The sequence below is a fragment of the Athene cunicularia genome (assembly GCF_003259725.1).
Source record: "Athene cunicularia isolate RWA chromosome 18 unlocalized genomic scaffold, athCun1 chr18_part1, whole genome shotgun sequence".
NCBI classification, from domain to species: Eukaryota; Metazoa; Chordata; class Aves; order Strigiformes; family Strigidae; genus Athene; species Athene cunicularia.
This window is the reverse complement of record NW_020799123.1, coordinates 2,590,750-2,610,863: the sequence shown is the minus strand read 5'-3', so window position 1 is coordinate 2,610,863 and position 20,114 is coordinate 2,590,750. Positions and strand designations below refer to the sequence as shown.

Below are 20,114 nucleotides of genomic sequence, written 5' to 3'. Positions count from 1 at the left end.
GAATCCATCTGGGCCCTGGCCAACGTTGTGTGGATGTGGGGTGCCCAGCATTAGAAGGGATGTACAATTTGCTTGCTGTCTGTATTCCTCATCTTATTTTGTCTGAATAAAGGAGTGGTTAAGCTGTTTGCTGCTGGGCCTTTTTTACCGAGATCCAGAAAGAGCCCTGTACCATTTTTCTCTCTCTTCAACCCCCTCCTCTAGTGCAGAACAGCTGCCCAGCTTGCAGTAGTTACCAAACAAAGTTGTTTGGGGTTTTTTCAGTCTGAATTTGTAAGGGAGGGAGGCTCACATTCTATGTTGCACATGTGTATGTGTCAGTTCATTCCCAGCAGCAACATTTGAATCCACTGTCGCACTTCAGTAAGTGTGAAAGGAATCACAAGAATAGTCAACTGAATAGAAATGGAAGGACCTGCTAGTACTTCTGCTGTGCTTCCGCCTATAGGCATCAGTGAAACACCCTCTTTCCTCTGGTCTTCACCAGCACAGAGCCACAGGCGTGCACAGTCAACCCTGAGATGCCAGTTTGTAGGTATCATTCTCCTTTCTCCCTGTGGACTACCGTGTGTCTTTACTGCTCTTCTGCTGTGAGGTTTTTGCCCCTCTTCTTGCAGTTGGCTGCTGCAACACTGCTCTTCTTGTTTTAAAGCTGACCTGAAATATTCTTAAATAGGATGGCGCTGCCAGCTTTGTTGATTTAATGATCAGTTCCTTGTGATCTGGACTCAACTAACTGTTGCCACCTTCAAGCTTTGTACTTGATCAACCTGCCTGCTCTTCTCTAACCCCACCTCAATGTCGTTCACAGGACTCAAGTTACTGATAGCTCACTGGGAAGGACTTCTAATTCGTTATAACCCTTATAGTTCTGCAGTAGCAAAGCCTTTCTCACCCTGTCAATGAAGCAACCAGCGCGCCTCCGTGCGCCTCGCCAGCTCCCTGAGGCACACAAACAGCCCGACTCGACGGCAGGTGGAGCCTGAGGGAGAGCTCGTCGGAGAAGTGGGTTTGGTGAGGCCTCCCCTGTCCTGTTCTCTGGCGGACCCGGAAAACGCCCGGAGGAGCCCGCGCAGTCCCAGAGGTTTGGGTGTTTAGCCACTCTCCTCTTCCCCACAGGGCAGGCGGGTGCCTGGGTCGACTGATACAAGCCGGTACCTTCAGCAGGAGCTGCCTGTACCCACCGCCCAGCTCCGGCCTCACTGCGCCTCCTCTTCCCGAGGAGCTCGATAAAAATCTCTGCTCCCAGCACAGGTCAAAAAAATCCGAACAACTGGATGGCTAGAAAATGCTATAGAAAAGCTTGAAACCGAGTAACACTCTGAGATCAGTACTTTTAGAATATAATGTCACCAAGACGGGATAAAAGGGCTTATGAACCCACCCCAGTGGGATGTAGATAAGCAGACAGACTCCTGTAGTAATGGCCGGGTGCACAGGACAGTTGTCTCCCCAACAACGCACCCCTAACCCCTGTAACATGCTGATTATTTAGGATACAGTCATACATATTAATCAAGTTCTCATACATAATCATATTAACTCCCATAACTCATTTTCTTATCCCCACCCCTTCCCGGCCACGCGCACTTGAGCCCTGAAATGAGTCGGGGGCGGCTTGTGCGACCACCACGGACTGCTGACCAAAAAGAAAGACCCTCCAGTGGCTTTGACTCAAGGACTTTGGCTCATGTGGCGATTTTAACATGCTCCGAGGCCCTTTCACAGTGCAACTTTTAAAACACCTGGTCTCCAGGGCCATGAATCATCCTCACCGAACAGTCTAACAATGGTACCTTGTCCAGCAGCAGAACTGGTTCCATGGTGACTTTAAACTAAATACAACATCTCTATAGCTGCTTAAAACTTAACACCACTATCTTTTATAAAACCAGTATTTCTGTGAGATTCTATTTAATTGATTAGTCCTAATCACTCCTTATCAAAATCAGCAAAAATTAAAACAAATCACTAACAATCAGTAACAATAAGCAGCTGCCACTGAAAAGAAAGAGGTAGCTTTAAGCTTCATTTTTTACAAAGTCCACAGAAAGGCACAGAGCTTGCGGGGAAAAAAGTGCAAGTTGATGGTGCCCTGATTCTGAAATTGCTCATTACAGCGGTTGTGTGACTGTACACGAGGGCCAAGGAGCCATCAAGCTGCTGCCAGCTCACTCGCACTCCAAGGAAACCATCTGCAAACAGCTCGTCTGAAACACGCTGCCCAATGGGTTTGGTACATGAACAATTTAGAAGACATTCGTTAGGGAAGAAATGAGGAAATTCCCATTTCATTTATAAGAGAAGATGGCAGAATTAACTGTACAGTTAGTTATTCCTTCCGCTTGTTCTTCCATCTGTTCTGGCCAGCACAAAGGAACAAAGAGGTTGCCTTGCAACAAGGCACAACATTCTTTTATTACTTGCCGCCTATTTGAAGGATCATGACTTGATCCTGTCTGAAGCAAAAAGGATCTCTCCCTTTCTAGATCACTCACCGTAGCCAGCTCCAGCGGAACTGCTTACTGAGTGGATCTGGCAGCTGCTGTATTCTTGAAGAACTACGTGTTTAGGTTAGATTTAAGTTATTTTGGGGAGTAGCTCATCCTCTGTGGTATTCATATGCCTTAGAAGAGATTTCCAACTGGTAAGACTGTGACATCTGTAGCAAGTCATACATCAAAGCAAAGATGTAGAAATCTAGGACAAAAAAGTCTCAAATTGGGCTGACCCAGGAGTACTTTGGACTGTTCTGGTAGCCTATCTGCTTCACGTCTCCCACATGCTGGTGGGAGAGGGGACAGCAAGCAAGGGGGACCCACATTTAGTGTTGGCACACATCACTACCGATAATCCTTAGTTTTTAGTTAAAAATATCATCTTCTAAAGCCATGATGTGGAAACATATGAAGTGCTGGTACCAATGATGTATTCTCATTGGGCAATCTTCCCCGTGGTTTCTCTGCAAAAATCTAAAACCAGGTTGTGGTGCGGCATAAGAGACATTACAGAAGATACCCTCAGTGTTGCTGCAATACAAAGTTGTTGTTGGAGAAGCACAAATTTATTGGGACCCCTGAAAGATATACAGCACCAATGCCTAACCTTTATGTTAAACTATCAAAAAGTAAAACAAACAACAAAAGTCAATGAAAAATTCTACTCAAAACCTCCTGAAGGAAACAGCCACCTGTTTGTCGTGTTTTTTTCCTTTTTTTTTTTTTTTTAATATATGGCCAAACATTTGCTTTGAGGACAAAGCAAAAAAAAAAAAAATTAATAGTACTTTATTCTCCATTCTTTTGTGATCAATACAGCATTTCCTCCCAGATGCCCCCCAGGTGCTGCTCGATGCTGGGGACAGGACACACTCTGGGCTGGGGAGCAGGTCTCAGCTGCTTTCACCTTGTTCAGGCATCAGTGTTGGCCAAAGCTCCCCTGGGCATTTCCACCCACTGGTGCCTGCTGGGGCACAGCAAGGTGTCACGCTCTTGTGTACACTGTCCCCAAAACGCAGCTGGGGCCCCAGACCCCACAGTCAGAACCATCCAGGAGGGAGGCCAAGGCATGGAGCTGCAGGGCAAATCCCAGACATGAGGACTGTAAGCCTGGGGCTCGGATTCACCCATGCTCCATGCTTGCTTATAAATAGCTCTGGTACCTGCTAGTGACACAGCCCTCCCTCTCATCACTTTCTCAAAAATTGTACTGGATTCAGATTGACACTTTATTTCTCTATAACACCTGAAAAACCACAGCAGAGAGGCACCACAGAAATAAGTGTATTATGCAGCAAGTCAGAGGACTTAATGTTTATTATGTAAAGACCTGTCTGTTTAATTGTCCTTCTCATACATCTTTTTTTTTTTTTTTTTAAATTTTAGAAAGAGCAGATGTCGAGTTATTAGAATCACCGCTATCTTAGGTGACATACACAATCAAATCTCATGGCATGTGATCCAGCCATGAACAAGTAAGCCATGCTTTCATTTCAATACTGCCTGTGTACATTTTTTTTTTCACACCAATTCAAAGACACTATTAAAAAATCCTTGCTGTTTTAGCTAGTTAACCAGTACACTTGCAATGCTCACTTAAAGCAGCATGCCATTTCACAGGCAATTCAAAGCTATAACTGATAAATACAATATTATATAAAAATTTAATTTACTTTTCATATCCTTGCTGTTGCCTCTTTTTAATACTCTCTCGTTCCTTTTCTCTTCACCATGTGAAGCATCAGGCACTATTTCTCTGCTGAAATACAGACACCTCTAGTCATAACCGACACTCAGGTAAAAGCACGTTTTGTTCAGAATCTCCTGTTGAGCTACATGGACAAAAATGCTGTGACATCAATACGGTATCATCACATCAGGATCATATTATCTACACTTTGCGGATGACAAGTACAACATTAATGGCACCTTGTTACAACAAAGCTATTGAAACTATCTTTCCACCACTCTGCCTGGCTTTATCTCTGCTTGCAGGTGCCCTGCACACCACCAGTGCTGCTCACAGCACCCCCAGGTTCTCAACCTGGTGAAGGCCAGGGGCACACAAAGGTCAATTTAATTCAGAAGTTAATTGCAAAGACAGTAAAACAAACTCCTCTTAGTTACCTTCGTAAGTGATTTCACATACCGTGTACGACATCTTCCCATACGTTAATTCCCTTCCAGTGCATCTCTGACGCCTGGCTTCCAGCTTTGCATCCTCTGTGCTGAGCTAAAGCCGGTCGCAGGACTGGGTCCAGCTCTGCCTTTGTTGGTAATTTCACACCACCTCTGTTGGCTGTAGCATCTTGCAAGGCCTGAGCACGCACACCTGCAGGGAGATGCTGATTTATTGGCTCCAAATAGGAAGACAACACTCTAATCCTCCTCACTTCGGCATGACTAAAAAGGCATCAGCCTTTCCGTGATGTTTTTCCATCAGGCTTCCTCTATTACATGATTTTTTCCAGGGGGGTTGTGCCAGAGGGCCTCTGGCTGCAGCTGTGCTGGGCTTACGCCTGATTTCTTGTGAGAAAGTGCCATCCCGTGGCTAAGTGTGAAATCCTTGCTGCTTCGTGTCTGAAAACTCAGGCAAACCCACCTCAGACGGCTATAATCCCTGTACCATAGTACAGATGTGCTGCAATAAGGCCAGTTGCCAACCTCCATCCTCCCTTATCCCACCCTGCCCAGCCTTTCGGCAGCAAATCAACTACAACAGTCCAGCTCCCACATCTTCAGTAGTTTCTTTTTACACGGATACTTATTTTTTATTACTGGTTCATTATTATTCTTTGGGGGACAACTGTTGTTATCTTCCACTGTTAGCAAGGTCTGGCTTAATCACAGGGTTTGGAAGTTGAAGATTACATTAAAATAAACAAACGAAAACTAATCCTCACTCTACTGTATGGGGAGTTTCACAGACTTCCATCTCAAACCAAACCTGCTGCTGAAAGGACCCTGACATGACCATGGGCAGGACTGTCCTGCCTTTAGCCCTTAAGGCAAGAAAATAATGGTAATATGGAATAATGGTCTAGCTACTCAGGGCTGGACAGCCAGACAGGTTTTTGTCTTCCTGACTCAAGCCAATTTAGGTCCTGAGCATTAATGGAAATTAAGCACATTTAGGCATTTTATCCACGAAAACAGAAAAACAGAAACCACTACTTTTATTTTTTACATAACACAAATTAAATTTTAAGCTGCTCTGCAGCTGGCTGGCCCCCAGCATATCCAGGGGCTAGACTTGGCACTTTCCCTTGCTGAACATCACGAGGTCTCTCTCAGCCCATTTCTGCAGCCTGTCCGTGTCCCTCAGGACGGCAGCACCTCGGGATGGCATCAGCCATTCCTCCAGCTTGGTGTCACCTGCCAACGTGCTGAGGGTGCACCCTGCCGCACCATCCAGGTCACTATTTAATGAAGATGTTAAATAAGATCAGCCCCAGTATTCACCCGTGGGCTACACCACAAGCTACTGGCCTCCAACTAGACTGTGCAACTGATCACCAGTTTTCAGCCCACATTTGTTCAGATTATTAACTCTAATGAATCCACACAAACTCTAACGAGTTGTTTTGTTGGGTTTTTTTTTAATTATTCACACACAGTAGAGCCATATGTTGAGCTATATTAGCATCAAACAGTGCTGTGTCTGTAGTAACAGCAGGTCTAGCAACACAAACCTAGGAGAGGACTCCGTCTATTGACTGCCTTGAGAAATAGGTGAATACACCAATAATATCTCTTTGGAAAACTTAGAGGAGATGTCCTTTACACTTAGAAACCCCAGGAATCGTCACATGGCAACTCAGCTGCACACCAGAATCTTCAGATACTGGCTGTTTGTAGACTAAGGGATTACCTCAGATAAATGTATTAAACCCAAGTTCAGGAGCAGCTGTTTTCCCCTCCTCAGTAAAAGAGTCTATAGGTAGGCCTTTAATTTTCCTTAACCAGGCCTTCTTGCAGGCTTTCTGCTGATCTTCTGCGAGCTTTGTCTTGTGTGCCTGATACTGAGCTACAGTAGCTGCCTCATACGCCTCCTTCTCTTTTCCTGTCAGAAGCCTGAACCCACTGTCATTCTGGGAAGGGACTGCAGCACATGGACAAAAGGGCTTTTTTCTCCTGGAAACCGCTTCTTTTTTGATTTGTTCAATCCTCACACGTGCTGATTTGATCAGTTCAGAAGAAGCTGTAAAGGGATTGATAAACTGAATGTTATCTTGAGGGAGAGGAATGACTTTACTGTGACCACTGTGAGCTTTCCTTTCTTGCAGCAAACCACAACAAGTCTTGGGACGTACAAGGGAGGGAGCAGGGATGGAGGAATTCACAGTGGGTCCATGCAAAGAGTTTTTCAGCTTAAGCTGCAGCAGTTTGGTTTCAAAGGGTATAGAAATTCTTTTCATAGTCAGAGAACCACTGTGCGATCTCACACGTTGGAGCTGAACTGTCTGATCCTTTCTGTGTTGCAGAGGGTTTGTGTATATTTGTACCGTTTCAGGGTGGCATTGCTGAGGTTCCCATGGAGGTTCCCATGCTTCCCCGACTTTTGCAGTGTGCTCAGTACTGGAGCTGACTGGCGCTGCCTTGCAGGCATTCTGCAGCATGCTGATGGTTAAGAGGAACTTGTCAGGGGACACTGGACAACTTGGACCTCTTCTCTTTTCATGCTGCAAAGCGGCTTCTGCCCTGTCAGGACGTGCAGGTGCACAGAGAGAAGGGCCATGTCCAGATTTGCCATCTGTTTCCAAAAAGAAAACAGTACGTTTGGAGTTGAGTTTGTGATCGCTGTTGGCAGGTTAGTACCCTGAGTAAGAGCAAGGATGGGTGCTGGACTGATGGGCATATGGACAGTCCCAGTTTATCTACAGAACAGGCAGCTTAGGAAGCTACAAGGCAGTGGTGCCCATTTTGGTTTGCTCATCCTTAGCCTCACTAGTAACGCCGCCAGTGTCAGAGGTAACTCTGTCTTGGCTGACTGAGAAGTGTTCCTTGCCATAGCCCGTATGGGTCAAACTGAAGTCAGATTCCACAACATACCTTGTATTTGTGTGTGGAGGGCTTGGTATCCACCGTGTTTGAAACCATGCTTTCTAAAAGGAATGAGGTTCCCCATCACCTCTTCTCATACACCCCTTTCTCATCTTACAGTTTGTGCTTTGGGAAAAGCCTTCAAGACAAGTTGGTTCCAGGTAGAAATCTTTGAAGGAGCTGACACCTAAGAACCACTCTGAACTACTAACTGCTGAGAGCTGCATTTGAATTGGAAATCACAAGACATGCTTCACAGCCTAGCTCTGCAGTCTCAGGGGGTGTATGGGGTGACTTGTGCTGTATGACACACATCAGGATGGATTGTGTGATTATGCCCTTGGCTAAGAACTTGATGGGGATTATGACACAGACTGTGTAAGATGCTCAGTCCCATGGCCTTGCCATAGCGATTAATTTGTCACTTTGCTTTGCAATGTCATGCCATTCACATGTCATTGCTTTGTAATACAATTCTGTTTTCCAGGCTGGTTAACAAACTTCTGCCCTCTGGAAATGTTTTTCAGAGAACATTAAGTTACAGTGCAGAAAGGCAGAATACACCAAAACAACTAATGAAAATTACTGCTTGTTCCTTGTTACAGAATTTACAACTGCTTAATCTGTGCATACACATGACCCTGCATCTTAGTTACAAACACCAGGAGTTTGGGGTTGGAGATTTCCAATTGGTACAGCTCTTCTGAAGTAAGATTTTGGAGTATGTCTTAAAGTTTAAGATCTCAACAGATTCTGAATATAAAACATGAGAAAAGTTAACGTGAGACAAATGCCATATGGCCACAGACCATGTTTGTGATCTCAGTACTATCTCATTTACAAGTTTCAGGTTGCCACATCATTGCTGAATGAGACGATTTACATACAATTTTTTAAAACAATTTTCTAAGATACTGCTATTGATTCAATACCAACTACTTGAATAAATTTTGTGCACAATCCTCCTACACCTCTTAAAGAAATCAAAAAAATAGAGTAAGGATACAGTAAAAAACCCCTATATACCAGAGAACTTGGCTTTATAGCTAGAGCTGATCTCTTGTCCTATTTATTTGATTGATCTAAAGCAGCTTCTGTAGCCATCACAGGCTCTGCAAAGTGATCTGTTTCACCACTGCAAACTTTTTATCCAGAACGGGCCTGTCTTCTGGAGCTCCTTACCTTTTGTTTAATCCATTCAGTTATCTTAGGTGCACTTGTTTGAAGAATTACTGTCCTACATAGCTGTGAAGAGTTCTTACCAGTATCCACTAGGATTCTTGTAGGACGTGCTCTCGCTGACTTTCCCGAGGCAAAGCCATGGGGCTGTGTGGTACCAGGAGCGAAAAGCTTTTTCTGCTGCTCTGCCTGATCATGAAAACTCTTTTCCATCTTGAGAAAATGCTGGTGTTGCTGGCAAGCTGCTGATTTCATCAGTCCACTGCAGAGAGCTAGAAAACAGAAGGAAGAGTTATCTCAAAACTTCACGGGTGTTATTTTTTTTTTTTTAATTAAATAAAATCTTCATAACTGATGAGGTTTCAAGTCTTTGTTTTGCCTCTAATCACAGCTTCTAAAGGCCTTGGTATTAGAAATAATGCAAAGATATTTGATTAGCAGAAAACCTCACAGAATTCAAAGATGACAGCAAATGTTGATTTTTTAAAAAAAATTAAGTATGTATACTTAACCTATACATTTTTGCCACTAAAATTAAAATATATTGTAGTCCCTCTTTGCTTCCTGTTTCTACAAACTAGATCTTTTACCAAGTAGGGCTGCATCAAGGAGGCCAGCATGTGATGGCCGTAAAGGCACGAAAACTTTCCTAGCCCATGAGTTTATCTGCAACATGCAGTTTGATTTTAGAGCTGGAAAATTTGTGATACATACTGTATTAAATAACAGCTGATTTTTAAAAAATAAAATCACAATGTTACAATTTAAAAGGTGCCTGCTTATGTGCAATCACATTTCCTCGTGATGGCAGATCCTGAGTGCAGGTGTCCTATGACTTTCTAGAGTATTTTCTAATAAATAATTCAAGCACTGAATCAGCACCCTGTTTCCGTGCATGCCAGCTGTAAGAATATGAATAATACTACTGATTTCTCTATTACTCAGTTAGAGAGTGACAGTGCCTGTCTTGACAAACGTGTTGAATTTATACCAAACCTTTCTAAAGAGGTACAAAGGTTTCACAAAAGCCTGGAAATGAGAGAACTATTGAAATGCAACAGCACATCTATCAGACTGCACTTTAGAAAAGCAGAGTCTGTAAATTGATTCAGATGAAGGCAGTGGGTCCTGGAACACATTTTAGAAAATGGCAGCATATTGCAGAGGCTGTACGGAATACTTTGAGATGTTCCGCAGGTTTTTGGTGGCCACCAGTGTACCCAGCAACATCATGAGCTGGTCAGCACCTTGTGTCTTCAGAGCAAGTCGACGCATGTGGCTGAGGTCGGGGCGTTTCCTTGGCTGAAGGTGAAGTGATGTGCTGTTTGAAGGCCCCTTGAACTGTTTTTTCTTCCACACCACCTCTCTGTCGGCGTCTAAGGTATAGTCCCACCTGACATCCTCGAACTGGAGCATCAACAGACTAGTTGGTGAGTTGACCACCAGCCTGGAGAAGGGAAGGAAGAAGCTGTTATCAGCACAGGTAGCATTAACACAGCAGTTACTCCCTGCCAAATGGCAGGGCCATTTGCTTCTGTGCAGTGCAAAACCTGAGGGCACTTAAACAGCTTCAAGATAACCATCGCTTGTTTAAGGGAGCAGTAGCAATTAGTCCCATCAGCCCAGTCCAATCAGACATGGTATATTTTAACTCATACTATGTAGGAGCTCTACAGGGCTCTTTTCATTCAGCTCTAAGGCAAAATTAGTTTTAAAATAATTAGGATGAAAATTGCCAACAGTGGACTAAGCTAGATCAGTGCAATGCCAAAAGAAACTGGAGACACCATATTATTAGGGTTATCTAAACCTAAACTGGTGTACTAGGTCTGGCTGGGATGGAGGTTTTTTTCTTCACAGCAGCCCACAGGTTATTGTATTTTAGAGTTGTGGCCAAACCAGCATTGATAACACACCAGTGTTTTAGCTATTGCTTGCACAGAAGCTGGGAACTACCTTCAGTTTAGAGGTGCAGATGTGAAGGAACCTGAAATAATTTTCCATTATTGGCTTTTATAAAGAGTCAGTAGGTCAGAGAACAGGTAAAGGCTTTGTCAGGCTTGGGCTTGATTCTCCAACCCCTTAAGAAATTTGGGTTCTCAATTCAGCTTTACAGTCGGTCCATAGAATCGTAGAATCATGTAGGTTGGAAAAGACCTTTAAGATCATCACATCCAACTGCAAATCTAACATAGACAAGTCCACCATGCAACCATGTCCCTAAGCACCAGGACTACACATCTTTTGAACACCTCCAGGGGTAGTGATTCAACCACTTCCCTGGGCAGCCTGTTCCAACACTGTATCTTAAGTTGTATAGAAACAGGAAACTGTAGATTGCTGAATGGACTAAGCAAATCTATTTTCAGCCATTGCTAACAAAACCAAATTATTGAAGCAGCCAATAAGCAGTAGAGCCCTTTAAAGCTTATTTGTGAGAAGTATGGTAAAAAACCCCAAACACATAATGCCTTAAATTACAGTGTTATCTGTCTAGTTTGGTTCAGAGACTGCAGCTGTCATCACCAACCTGTTTTCTGCAACACAGAAAGAAGATATGGGATCCCCTCTGCTACTGGCCATCAACACTTTCAGGCAAGTGCCAGTCAGGTAGTTAAATATACGAATCCTTCCGTCAGCACAGCCACTGATGACTCTGAGATACAGGAACTCCAGAGACAGAACTTCCCTGAAAACACAACATGACAGTGTTGGTACATTCATCATGCTTTCACAAGGAGATGTGATCAACCACCTCTTTTGTCTGGGAGGAGATGCAAAGCTCTGCCTCCATCAACAGGCTGAACAAAGAAGCTCACTGAGATATTTAAAAGACTGAGCAGTAAAGTCTGTCATAATCACTCCGTGTCCAAACAAATCAACTGAGCACACCCTCAGAGCAACCAGTGTGGTTATAGCCATCTGCTGTGTTTTAAATTTCATTTTTATGTCTAGGAAATTAAAACTATATGATGCTACAGTTTTCACAGTTCTAATAAACAATTAAAGTTTTAGAAGATAACAATATACAGCTGATAGGGTTCAGCATGTAACTGAGACACCTCTGACACAGACAGTATCTTCTGCTGACCAGGTGGCATGATGTCCTTCTGCATATGCCTTGAAATATTGGACAGTCGGTCTTAAGCCACCCCTACTTGTGAACAAGTGGTTGCATATTTGCATTTTAGGTTGTTATAGGTCTCAGCTAACAAACTCTGGTTGTGACCACAATAGTGCCTGACAGTTTTAAAGATGAAGATTGATTGTTGGAAGTGGCAATATTTCAAATCCTAAAACTGATAATGAAGGTGTTTTGTGTTCCTATAAAGGAGACTTTTTTTTTTTTTTTTTTTTTTACAGATTTAGTGGACTGTTGATTACAACTTGAAACACATCCAATTCCTACTTAGGGTGGCGGAAAGCTATTAGGCATCTCTTAAGGTTTCCCAACATGCTCCATCCCAGCACGTATCCATCGGTGCTTCCTGTGACTAGGTGCCACTGATCAAAGGACAAGCACTTAACTGGGCCTTGGTGCCCCTCTAATGTCTGCAAAGTAAAGAAATCGGTACAACACTGTCAGCAATCTGGATATAAACATGCCAAGATATCTTATGGCTTTCACAGCAGCCTTACACATTATACTGCAGTTCTATTGGGTGTTATTATAATATACCAGTACACCCTATGGATAACAGTGTTATTTTTATAATCACTTACAAGAAATATTCTGGGCTTGTTGATGATGATGAGCTACTGATGTGGAATTAACATCCATTTTCCATCTTTATTACATGTGCTAAATAGATGTTACTGCACTGGGACCTTTGTGATCTATGGAATCACCCAGGAGATCACAAGGATTCACCCAGCAGAGGAGAGTGAACTGCTCTGACTATAGTGGAAAGGGCAACTGCAAACAGCTCAGCTGGCGCTGGGGTAGCTGGCGCCTGAGATGCATCTCAATTGGCAACTCTCTTCCCCAGGGGTAGTAAGAGCTTCACTCCTTTCAACTAATTCTGGACGCCTGCTAAGGTAATTAGCAGACTCTGGCCTCAATCTTTACACTGCAGAGCAGCTATCCAGCTGCTTCAGCTTTATAAACTGGTTCTGAGAGCAAGTTTCATATTTTGGTCTAATCCATGATACCTCCAAGCCCAAGAGCTGTTAGCCAGGAGCTGTTAGCCAAGCCCTCCCACCCTCTTCCCAGGTTCTGAATGTTTCTACAGGAGCAGAAATTAATGTATCTACAGAGATCAAGTAATGGTGGAGGCTAAGCGAGGCAAATCAAACCCTGGGTAAAAATTGACAGCTGTTTTCAAATCAGTTTTTATATTATTTGCTTACAAATAATTCCTCAATTTCTTCTATCAGTTCAGACTGCTTTGATTGGGGGGGTATTTTTTTCTTTTTTAGAAAGTCTTCAACAAAAGCAAAAAGCTATGATACACTAGCACAGAAGATTTTTGACTATTTAGCGCCAAATTATCCTGCTAAGAAGAAACTTACTTTGATCAGAGTGCCAGTATCAGCACACCAGACTTTCACCAGCCCTTGGACACCCCCGCTGACAATACGGGTGCTGTCCATTTTAACTACCCAAACAGCACTCTTGTGCTTCAGGGTCTTGAGACATTTCCCACTCTCCAAGCTCCACACTGTTAGGGGAAAAGGGGAGAAATATTAAATATATATGCCCCAACGATAAATTTTTCTGATTTAATTAAAAGATACTATTGGAATGACAGTTGCATTTTCTACCCTCAGCTCTGCATGGAGCCAGGTGTTGGCTTAAAGAGTGTACTTGCATGGCAAAATTTTTAAATGTGAAGTCCTGAAAATGGCACATCGTTTTCATCCATAGTCTGTAAGCTAATAACAAGGAAATTTCTGTCAAAGCTGAAATTTAACACAAGTCTCTCAAGACTTGGTCTAGCCCTAGAGCCACAAAGCTATTAAAACTGAATAAAAGCAGAAATGATGAGAATTTATTCAATGACACAATCAGAGCCCTTGTGTGTGCATGTGTCGGCTTAGGCTGTTCTGGAAGAAAAAACATGCGAAACTAAAATTCACCTTCTGATTTATAGACTTACTTTCATACTCATACACTGCCTGTGTCACACTCATCACAACTCCCAAGTACTCTGCCCATTGCTCACTCCTGCTTGCCTTCAGCTGGGAAGCTGCAAATCTTGGCTCTCACCTTTTACCATCCCGTCTCTGTCTCCTGACACAAACTGTTCTTCATGTAAGTCCAAACAGGTGATTGTCCCACAGTGACCATTAAAAATTTTCACACAAGCACCGCTGTATATATTCCAGCATCTACAAAGGACCAACGAAAAAGGGAATGCAGTGATCAACTGATGGCTTATTCATCTTATTCATTATTTCCAGCTCTTCCCCCATACACAGTAGGTTAAAACCAGGAGTCATTCCACTAAAGTGTTGGAGGATTTGGAATGATGAAGTCAGGCTTAGTATTAAACTTTTACCAATATTCTTCTGCCTACAAACTGCCTGGAAACATGCGGCTAGATTTCACCTTTGTCAGTTACCTTCAGTAAACCTTAAAATATGGAGCTTTCTAGCTAAGATTGTTTCTTTACTGACCAAGATGATTTCTGTTGACTTTTATCTAGAGAACTCAAGCCTGCACTTAAACAAACAGCCCTTTTGGAGTGGGAAGGGGCAGGGAGGACAGAGCCTGAGTCGGCTCTTTCTAACTCTTTCCCCTTTAGTTAAATGATCCTATGCAATTGCCATGCCAGAGCCAGGCAACCTGCTGTTTCGCTTTTCACCCCTCGTCACGATACTTTTGAGATGTAGTGATAAATAAGATGTAAGAGCAGATCTTCTCCACCCCTTGTTTCTGAGTGCAGTACTTGGGAAGGAGCAGCTGTACAGCAGGTACCCAGGTGTTGAGCCTGCTTAGCACAACAGGCCTTCTAAAATGTCACGGAGAAATTCAGCCTCCCTGAACTTGATGCTGACCTTAGCAAGGTCAGAATCTCACTACAAGTGCCCATGGAAAACATATCTGGTGTTTTAAGATACTTCAGGAAAACCTGTGCGTCAACACATCTTCCTACTTTACTGGGTGAAACTGGGAAACAGAAACTGTCCTGTGTGAGTGGGGGATGTGTTTCCTTGTCTGTTGTTCTTTCTTAATTGCTCTAATGAAAGTGATGAAAGGAGGATTCCTAAGGGTTGGAATGGAAGGATTAAAGTTTCATTTTTCCTGGATTTTCCAAGGGGCTGGTATCAGGGCACAGACCCAGTGCTGCTCACCTGATGCTGAGATCAAAGCTTGCACTGAGAACAAACCCTTTCTTCTCATTGAGGAAGAGTGCTTTGATGCTCCCAGCGTGGCCGGAGAGCACAGGTGGAACTTCTTTCATTCCCGACAGATCAAGAAGCCTCACTTTTCGGTCTGCAGAGCCAACGGCTACCAAGTTTCCACCACTATAGTGGATTATTCTGCTTCGGTCTGATCTAGATAAGAAACGGCGATTGAGATGAGCTTTAGCCAGCTAACAAGGTACAACAGGCATTTCTTTGATGCTTAACGGTCCTCACTGAGCATCCTGATGGGCAATACTCTCAAGTGGGTGAATGCTTTGCAGGGCACCACAACCAAGGTCCTTGGTTCTTCATAACTGAGTTTCTATCTGAAGGGTAAGCTTAAAAAGGGGACAGGGCTCCTCTCGGCCCCATATCCCTTGTGATAGGTACACTGTGGATCACGAGCCCTTATGTCTTCAAAAATATCTTATCTTGGTATCTTTATAAAAAACTGGATTTGACACTGAGGATTTCTTAACACTGATGCTGAGAGACCCTTCTCCAGCTGCACATTGTCACAGAAGGATCTCAGGGAATGGGACAGGTTTTCAGAAGCTGCTGTTTGGCCCTACAGCTGGGCAGTCTACTCACTGCTCCATGAGGACATGAATATTGTAGGAGGCACAGAAGACATTTCTCTCCTCCAGCTGGATCGTGTCAGTTTTCAGATCATGATAGGCTGCCTGCAGATTGTCTTCCTTCTCCTGAAAAGTAAAAGAAAAAAATGAAAGAGAAAGTAGGGAAAAGTGACTCAGGGAGGGAGGAATGCAGCATTATTCCATAATATCAAACATATCAGCTTGGTCCCCACTATAGCATCGAGACCAAGAGAGACAGAAGGTGTCTGGAACACCCAGACCACAGAAACTTCCTGGTCAGTGCCAAAACAAGGGTTGTTCCCATGCCATGTGCTGTGGCAAAAATGGAAAACCTGACAGCTACACGCTTTATTCTTTGGGGGAGAGGCCATGTCCTCGTGATGCTGCCCAGCCTTGCCAGCACTCTGGCCTCAAGGCTCTGCGTGCAGCAGGGGGACGCATTAGGACACGGCAGGAGTTCAGGGATGCCGGCTCCCTCCTGTGCAAGAAGGTGCTGAGCAAGCATTATCCTTATGAAGTGTTCATGATGGTCCAAGCCAAAAGTGGGAGTGGGAGAAGAGCTAAGCAACTCCGAATACACTATCCTGTCTTCCAAGACTACCATGTCCTCCTTCCTCCCCAAATACTGAAATGCCAGATCTGTGGAAGGCAAACAACTTCCAACATACCTTCGTTTGGCCTCCCCAACTGTGGCCTTTCACTTCGATGACATCACCCTCTTCGTTTAACTGTGGAATTGTCACATCGACTGTTTTAGCATAGTTTGAAACTGCTCCTCTGGGGCACAACCCCTGGAACAAACCAGTAGAGGCGACGCAGTTACTGCAGAGCCCACACACATGAAAGATGCTGCCCACATGCTGATGCTTCATCGTTTCCCTGGGATGCTGAAGGTTCATGCAAAGCTGAGCTGCACACACTGGCACATTTGTCTAAGAGACCTGGTTTGCATTTACTACTTTGTCGGTATAAGATTTAAACTTGTGAAAAATAATTGCTTTTTATTTTTTTTCCAAATTCTAGTCTTAAGCTTTTAATAAGCTACAAAATTTCAAAGTACATCTCATCTTTGGTGAGCCCTCATTTGATTCAGAATCCAAACCCACTGAGACAAGAGGCTCTCAAAGCATCTTTATCAATATTTAAGATTCATTATTAATGTGTGAAATGTTCCATTAAGCCTTCCTGAATGCTAGCACAGAGCAGAGATTTCTATTCTGTCTTTACAAATTAAAGCATGGAGAGAGTCCTAGCTATCTCTTTGGGAATTTTACCTTACACAGCTTGATGTATGGCAGGTCTGTACTAACCAGGACAAGCCTTTCCTAGAAATTCTGCTTTACCTTGTCCCAACCACTAGCTCCAACTTTTCACAAAGAACCGTAGCATTTCCATCTTCCTATGTGAAGCAAATAAAGCTCACGTTTGAGCTGCCTCAGGTAGCTCTGCCCAATTTTCACAAGTTCCTGGAAGTCCACTAGTTGCGTTTGTGACCAAACTCTGCTTTCTTGATTACAAGAATCTTTTGATCCATTTTTAGAGTCACAGGCTCTCTAAAGGTCACTAAAAGCGTTCTGTTGTGCTCACTTGTGGCATTACAAACATCTGACCTGGCTTAGCTCTGCAGACGGAGGAAGAAGGAACAGGGTGAATTTGGGAGGTAGCTGCTAATAAAAGTGTCTCCATCTAATGCCTTGGGCAGTAACAGAAAAACACACTCTTCTTAAAGTGCATAATAATGGCAGAAACCCAGGCACCATACCTGCAAATACAGGATCTTCTCCTGTACTAGGCTTTGACACACACGTTCCCTCTTGACTTCTTTGGCCAGAAAATCCCAGCATCTACTCACAGCAGCACATGCATCGAGGGATTTTTCATCCAAAAGCCCTGAGAAATTAAAGGCACAGATGGACTAACCTTCTATCCACACTACAGACCATTCATTACCCTTAGGGGAAACCACCCTTGGAAAACGAGAGCAGCTTTACCCAGGATGTACATGGAGAGGTGAGCTGGCAGGCAGCGAATGAAGTCCTTGGCTTGGCTGACACTAGAGGGTGACCAGAGAGATGCAGGAACCACGGTGACATCTTGCTCAGCCAAGGACATAACAGGCGAGCTGTCCTCTGCATCAGCACCCTCCTGGATGAGGCACTGGGTGTTTTGGTGCCAGAAGCACATTGTTGGTGGTTGACCACCTAGAAGACAGGGGAATTTACAGCCTTATCAGCACATGAGCTTTGGTGGCTGTTAACAGTAACGTTGTTAGTAACACACTGCAGGACTTGGTTGGTCTGACTCTTCTGCTAATCCCTTTGGCAGTGTGCCCTTCAACGGAAAGTGCCAAAAACACTCAGGATCTTGTGGGGACAGTTCACACCAGTGGGGTTTGAGGGCAGAGGATGACAACTCTTCCCACTCACCACTGCCCTGAAGGGTCACGAGGGCTCTTCGCAGCTGGAAAAATCAGGTGATCAGAGGGACCACAGGAGACCCTGGGTGAGCTTGGTGGGGACACAGTGTGACAGTTTCCTCTTTACAAACACACGATACTTTACCTCCTCCAACTCTATCTACAGCAGTCACCAGCACGGCAGGTGACTGTCCCAGGCTCTGTGGGGGAATACCAAAACAACCTGTGCCAAGGACATAGCACTTCTTTCCTGAAAAGAGTGGAAAACCTTCTCTTCCTTTAGCCATTAGATTTTCACCAGCAAAAATATGACCTGGGTTATGACACTGCAAAAGGAAAGGGGGACAAATTTCTCCATTGTCCCCAAGATAAGGAAAAGGTAAACACAGCTAATGCCTTTCTCACATTAGTAGCTTTTGCTGGTGTCCATGTACACCTCCAGTTTCTCTGCCAAACTTCAACCCCCCATGGTGTAAGGCTTTCCTTCCTTTTAGGTGCAACACCAGCCACGGTGCTACATTTTGAAATTCAGGTTGTGCTGGTGGAAGACCTTACACCTGGCAGAACATCCTCTGAGTCAGCAGAAGGGAAGACACTGTCCTTCATCTTTTCACTGAGTGTGTACTGTCAGCACCTCGGCAAACCTGGGACCTGACTCAGAATGAAGACGAGCATCTGTTGAATGGCATCACCTCCCTTGCATGGCACTTTGAAGTTCCCAGCTAACTACTGCCATGGTCTGCCATGCTTTTGACCCAGAACATTGCTGTTCCTAGGCAGTGCCAGTTGTTCCTATCCTGGTATGAAACACCATAGATTTTCTTCCCCTAGTATCAAATACTCAGGTAGTGGTGCCCATCATACTGAGCTGGCCAGTTCTTGCAGACGAGGTTTTACTTGGAAGATTTCAGAAGAATCTATCCCTTCTAGCCATGCAGAATTAGTCCCTTCAGTGCTTTTTTTAGTATGGTTTTCATTGCTTAAAACATACAATTCACAACCACCCCTCCTGAGATGCGTTGCCCAGGAAAATTCATGAGGAAGTTTTTGTCATTCCACTGCTGTCAGCAACACTCCATTATAAGCTACATTCCTCTGCCCTTTAACGATTACTTCATTTACAGGGCTACTGCACAGGGGTGCACACATGCAGGCTGGCCCCGAGAGGCTGATGCTGGGTCAGGATGAAGCTGCCAGGTCCGAGTCCCCTCTGGCCCTGTCTCCTGCTGCCAGGAGCACCCTTCATGGCCTGTGCTCATCCCCCACTTTGCCCCCTCACTCCCTACAGCTGGAAGGATCAGACACCTAAACAATACCAGATTTGCAGAGCACAACACAAATAAAGCCACACTTAACAGTTACGCTGGCTGGGCTGTTTCTTTCAGCAGTTACCCTTTATACTGCCCGCATGGGAAATTTTAAAATACCTGCCAGAATGGGGAACAAGCATCAGGAGCTGCCAGACAGCTGCAGATGACAGAAAGGAGCCTGGGTAACGTTATCTCCATCTTCACATCACCCCTGGACCACAGTGCTTGTACCTAGAAGTGGCTCTGACACAGCCTGAGCATCTCCTCTGACTGCATACTGGCCCAGAGCGTGACCTGAGCAAGCTCAGGGGCAGATCTTGATCCACAGGACAAGCCAAGGGTGACTGCAGTCCCCGCACCCCCGAGGGACACGAGGCACGCTCACAATCTGATCCCAGCCCTGCCACGCTGCCGACAGCACCTCATTCCCCCGACAAGACGAGGGGCAAGGGCTGCGTGCTGCCTCTCTGGAGCACGGTCCCGGCGGGAAGGGCCCTGTTCGAGGCCACGGTCATGGGTGACATCACTCTGCCCCACTCGTGTTCAACGCAGACACCGTGCACGTCTCAGGTGGGAGAAACCCAAGAGGATTTTTGGAGATCAGGGGAAGCCAGCACAGCTCCAGCGAGGCTGATAAGCAAAACAGGCACTAAAGGGAAAACCACGGCGGCATCAGCATCCCCAAACATCAAACCCCACCAGCCTGGCTGACCTGACG

The 20,114-nt window shown here is 44.6% G+C and overlaps 2 protein-coding genes across 2 annotated transcripts in view; both read right to left on the bottom strand.

The window, feature by feature from the left end:
- LOC113486754 (Golgi apparatus membrane protein TVP23 homolog B-like) overlaps positions 1-4,674 on the bottom strand; it is an 11,190-nt gene extending 6,516 nt beyond the window's left edge. The window contains exon 1 of the mRNA XM_026860977.1: positions 4,648-4,674. Within this exon, the coding sequence (XP_026716778.1) occupies positions 4,648-4,659 (12 nt within the window). The 5' untranslated portion in view covers positions 4,660-4,674. The remainder of the gene's footprint in view (positions 1-4,647) is intronic.
- Positions 4,675-6,096: 1,422 nt separating this feature from the next.
- Positions 6,097-17,854, bottom strand: CDRT1 (CMT1A duplicated region transcript 1). Its single transcript, XM_026860972.1, has 12 exons — positions 17,662-17,854; positions 17,433-17,560; positions 16,339-16,461; positions 15,663-15,775; positions 15,018-15,221; positions 13,930-14,051; positions 13,233-13,381; positions 12,130-12,272; positions 11,251-11,409; positions 9,968-10,167; positions 8,804-8,992; positions 6,097-7,251 (listed from the first exon to the last, which is right to left on the bottom strand). Exons 1-12 carry the CDS (start codon positions 17,852-17,854, stop codon positions 6,371-6,373), a joined length of 2,604 nt encoding a protein of 867 aa, XP_026716773.1. The 3' UTR covers positions 6,097-6,370.
- Between the last annotated feature and the right edge of the window lie 2,260 nt (positions 17,855-20,114).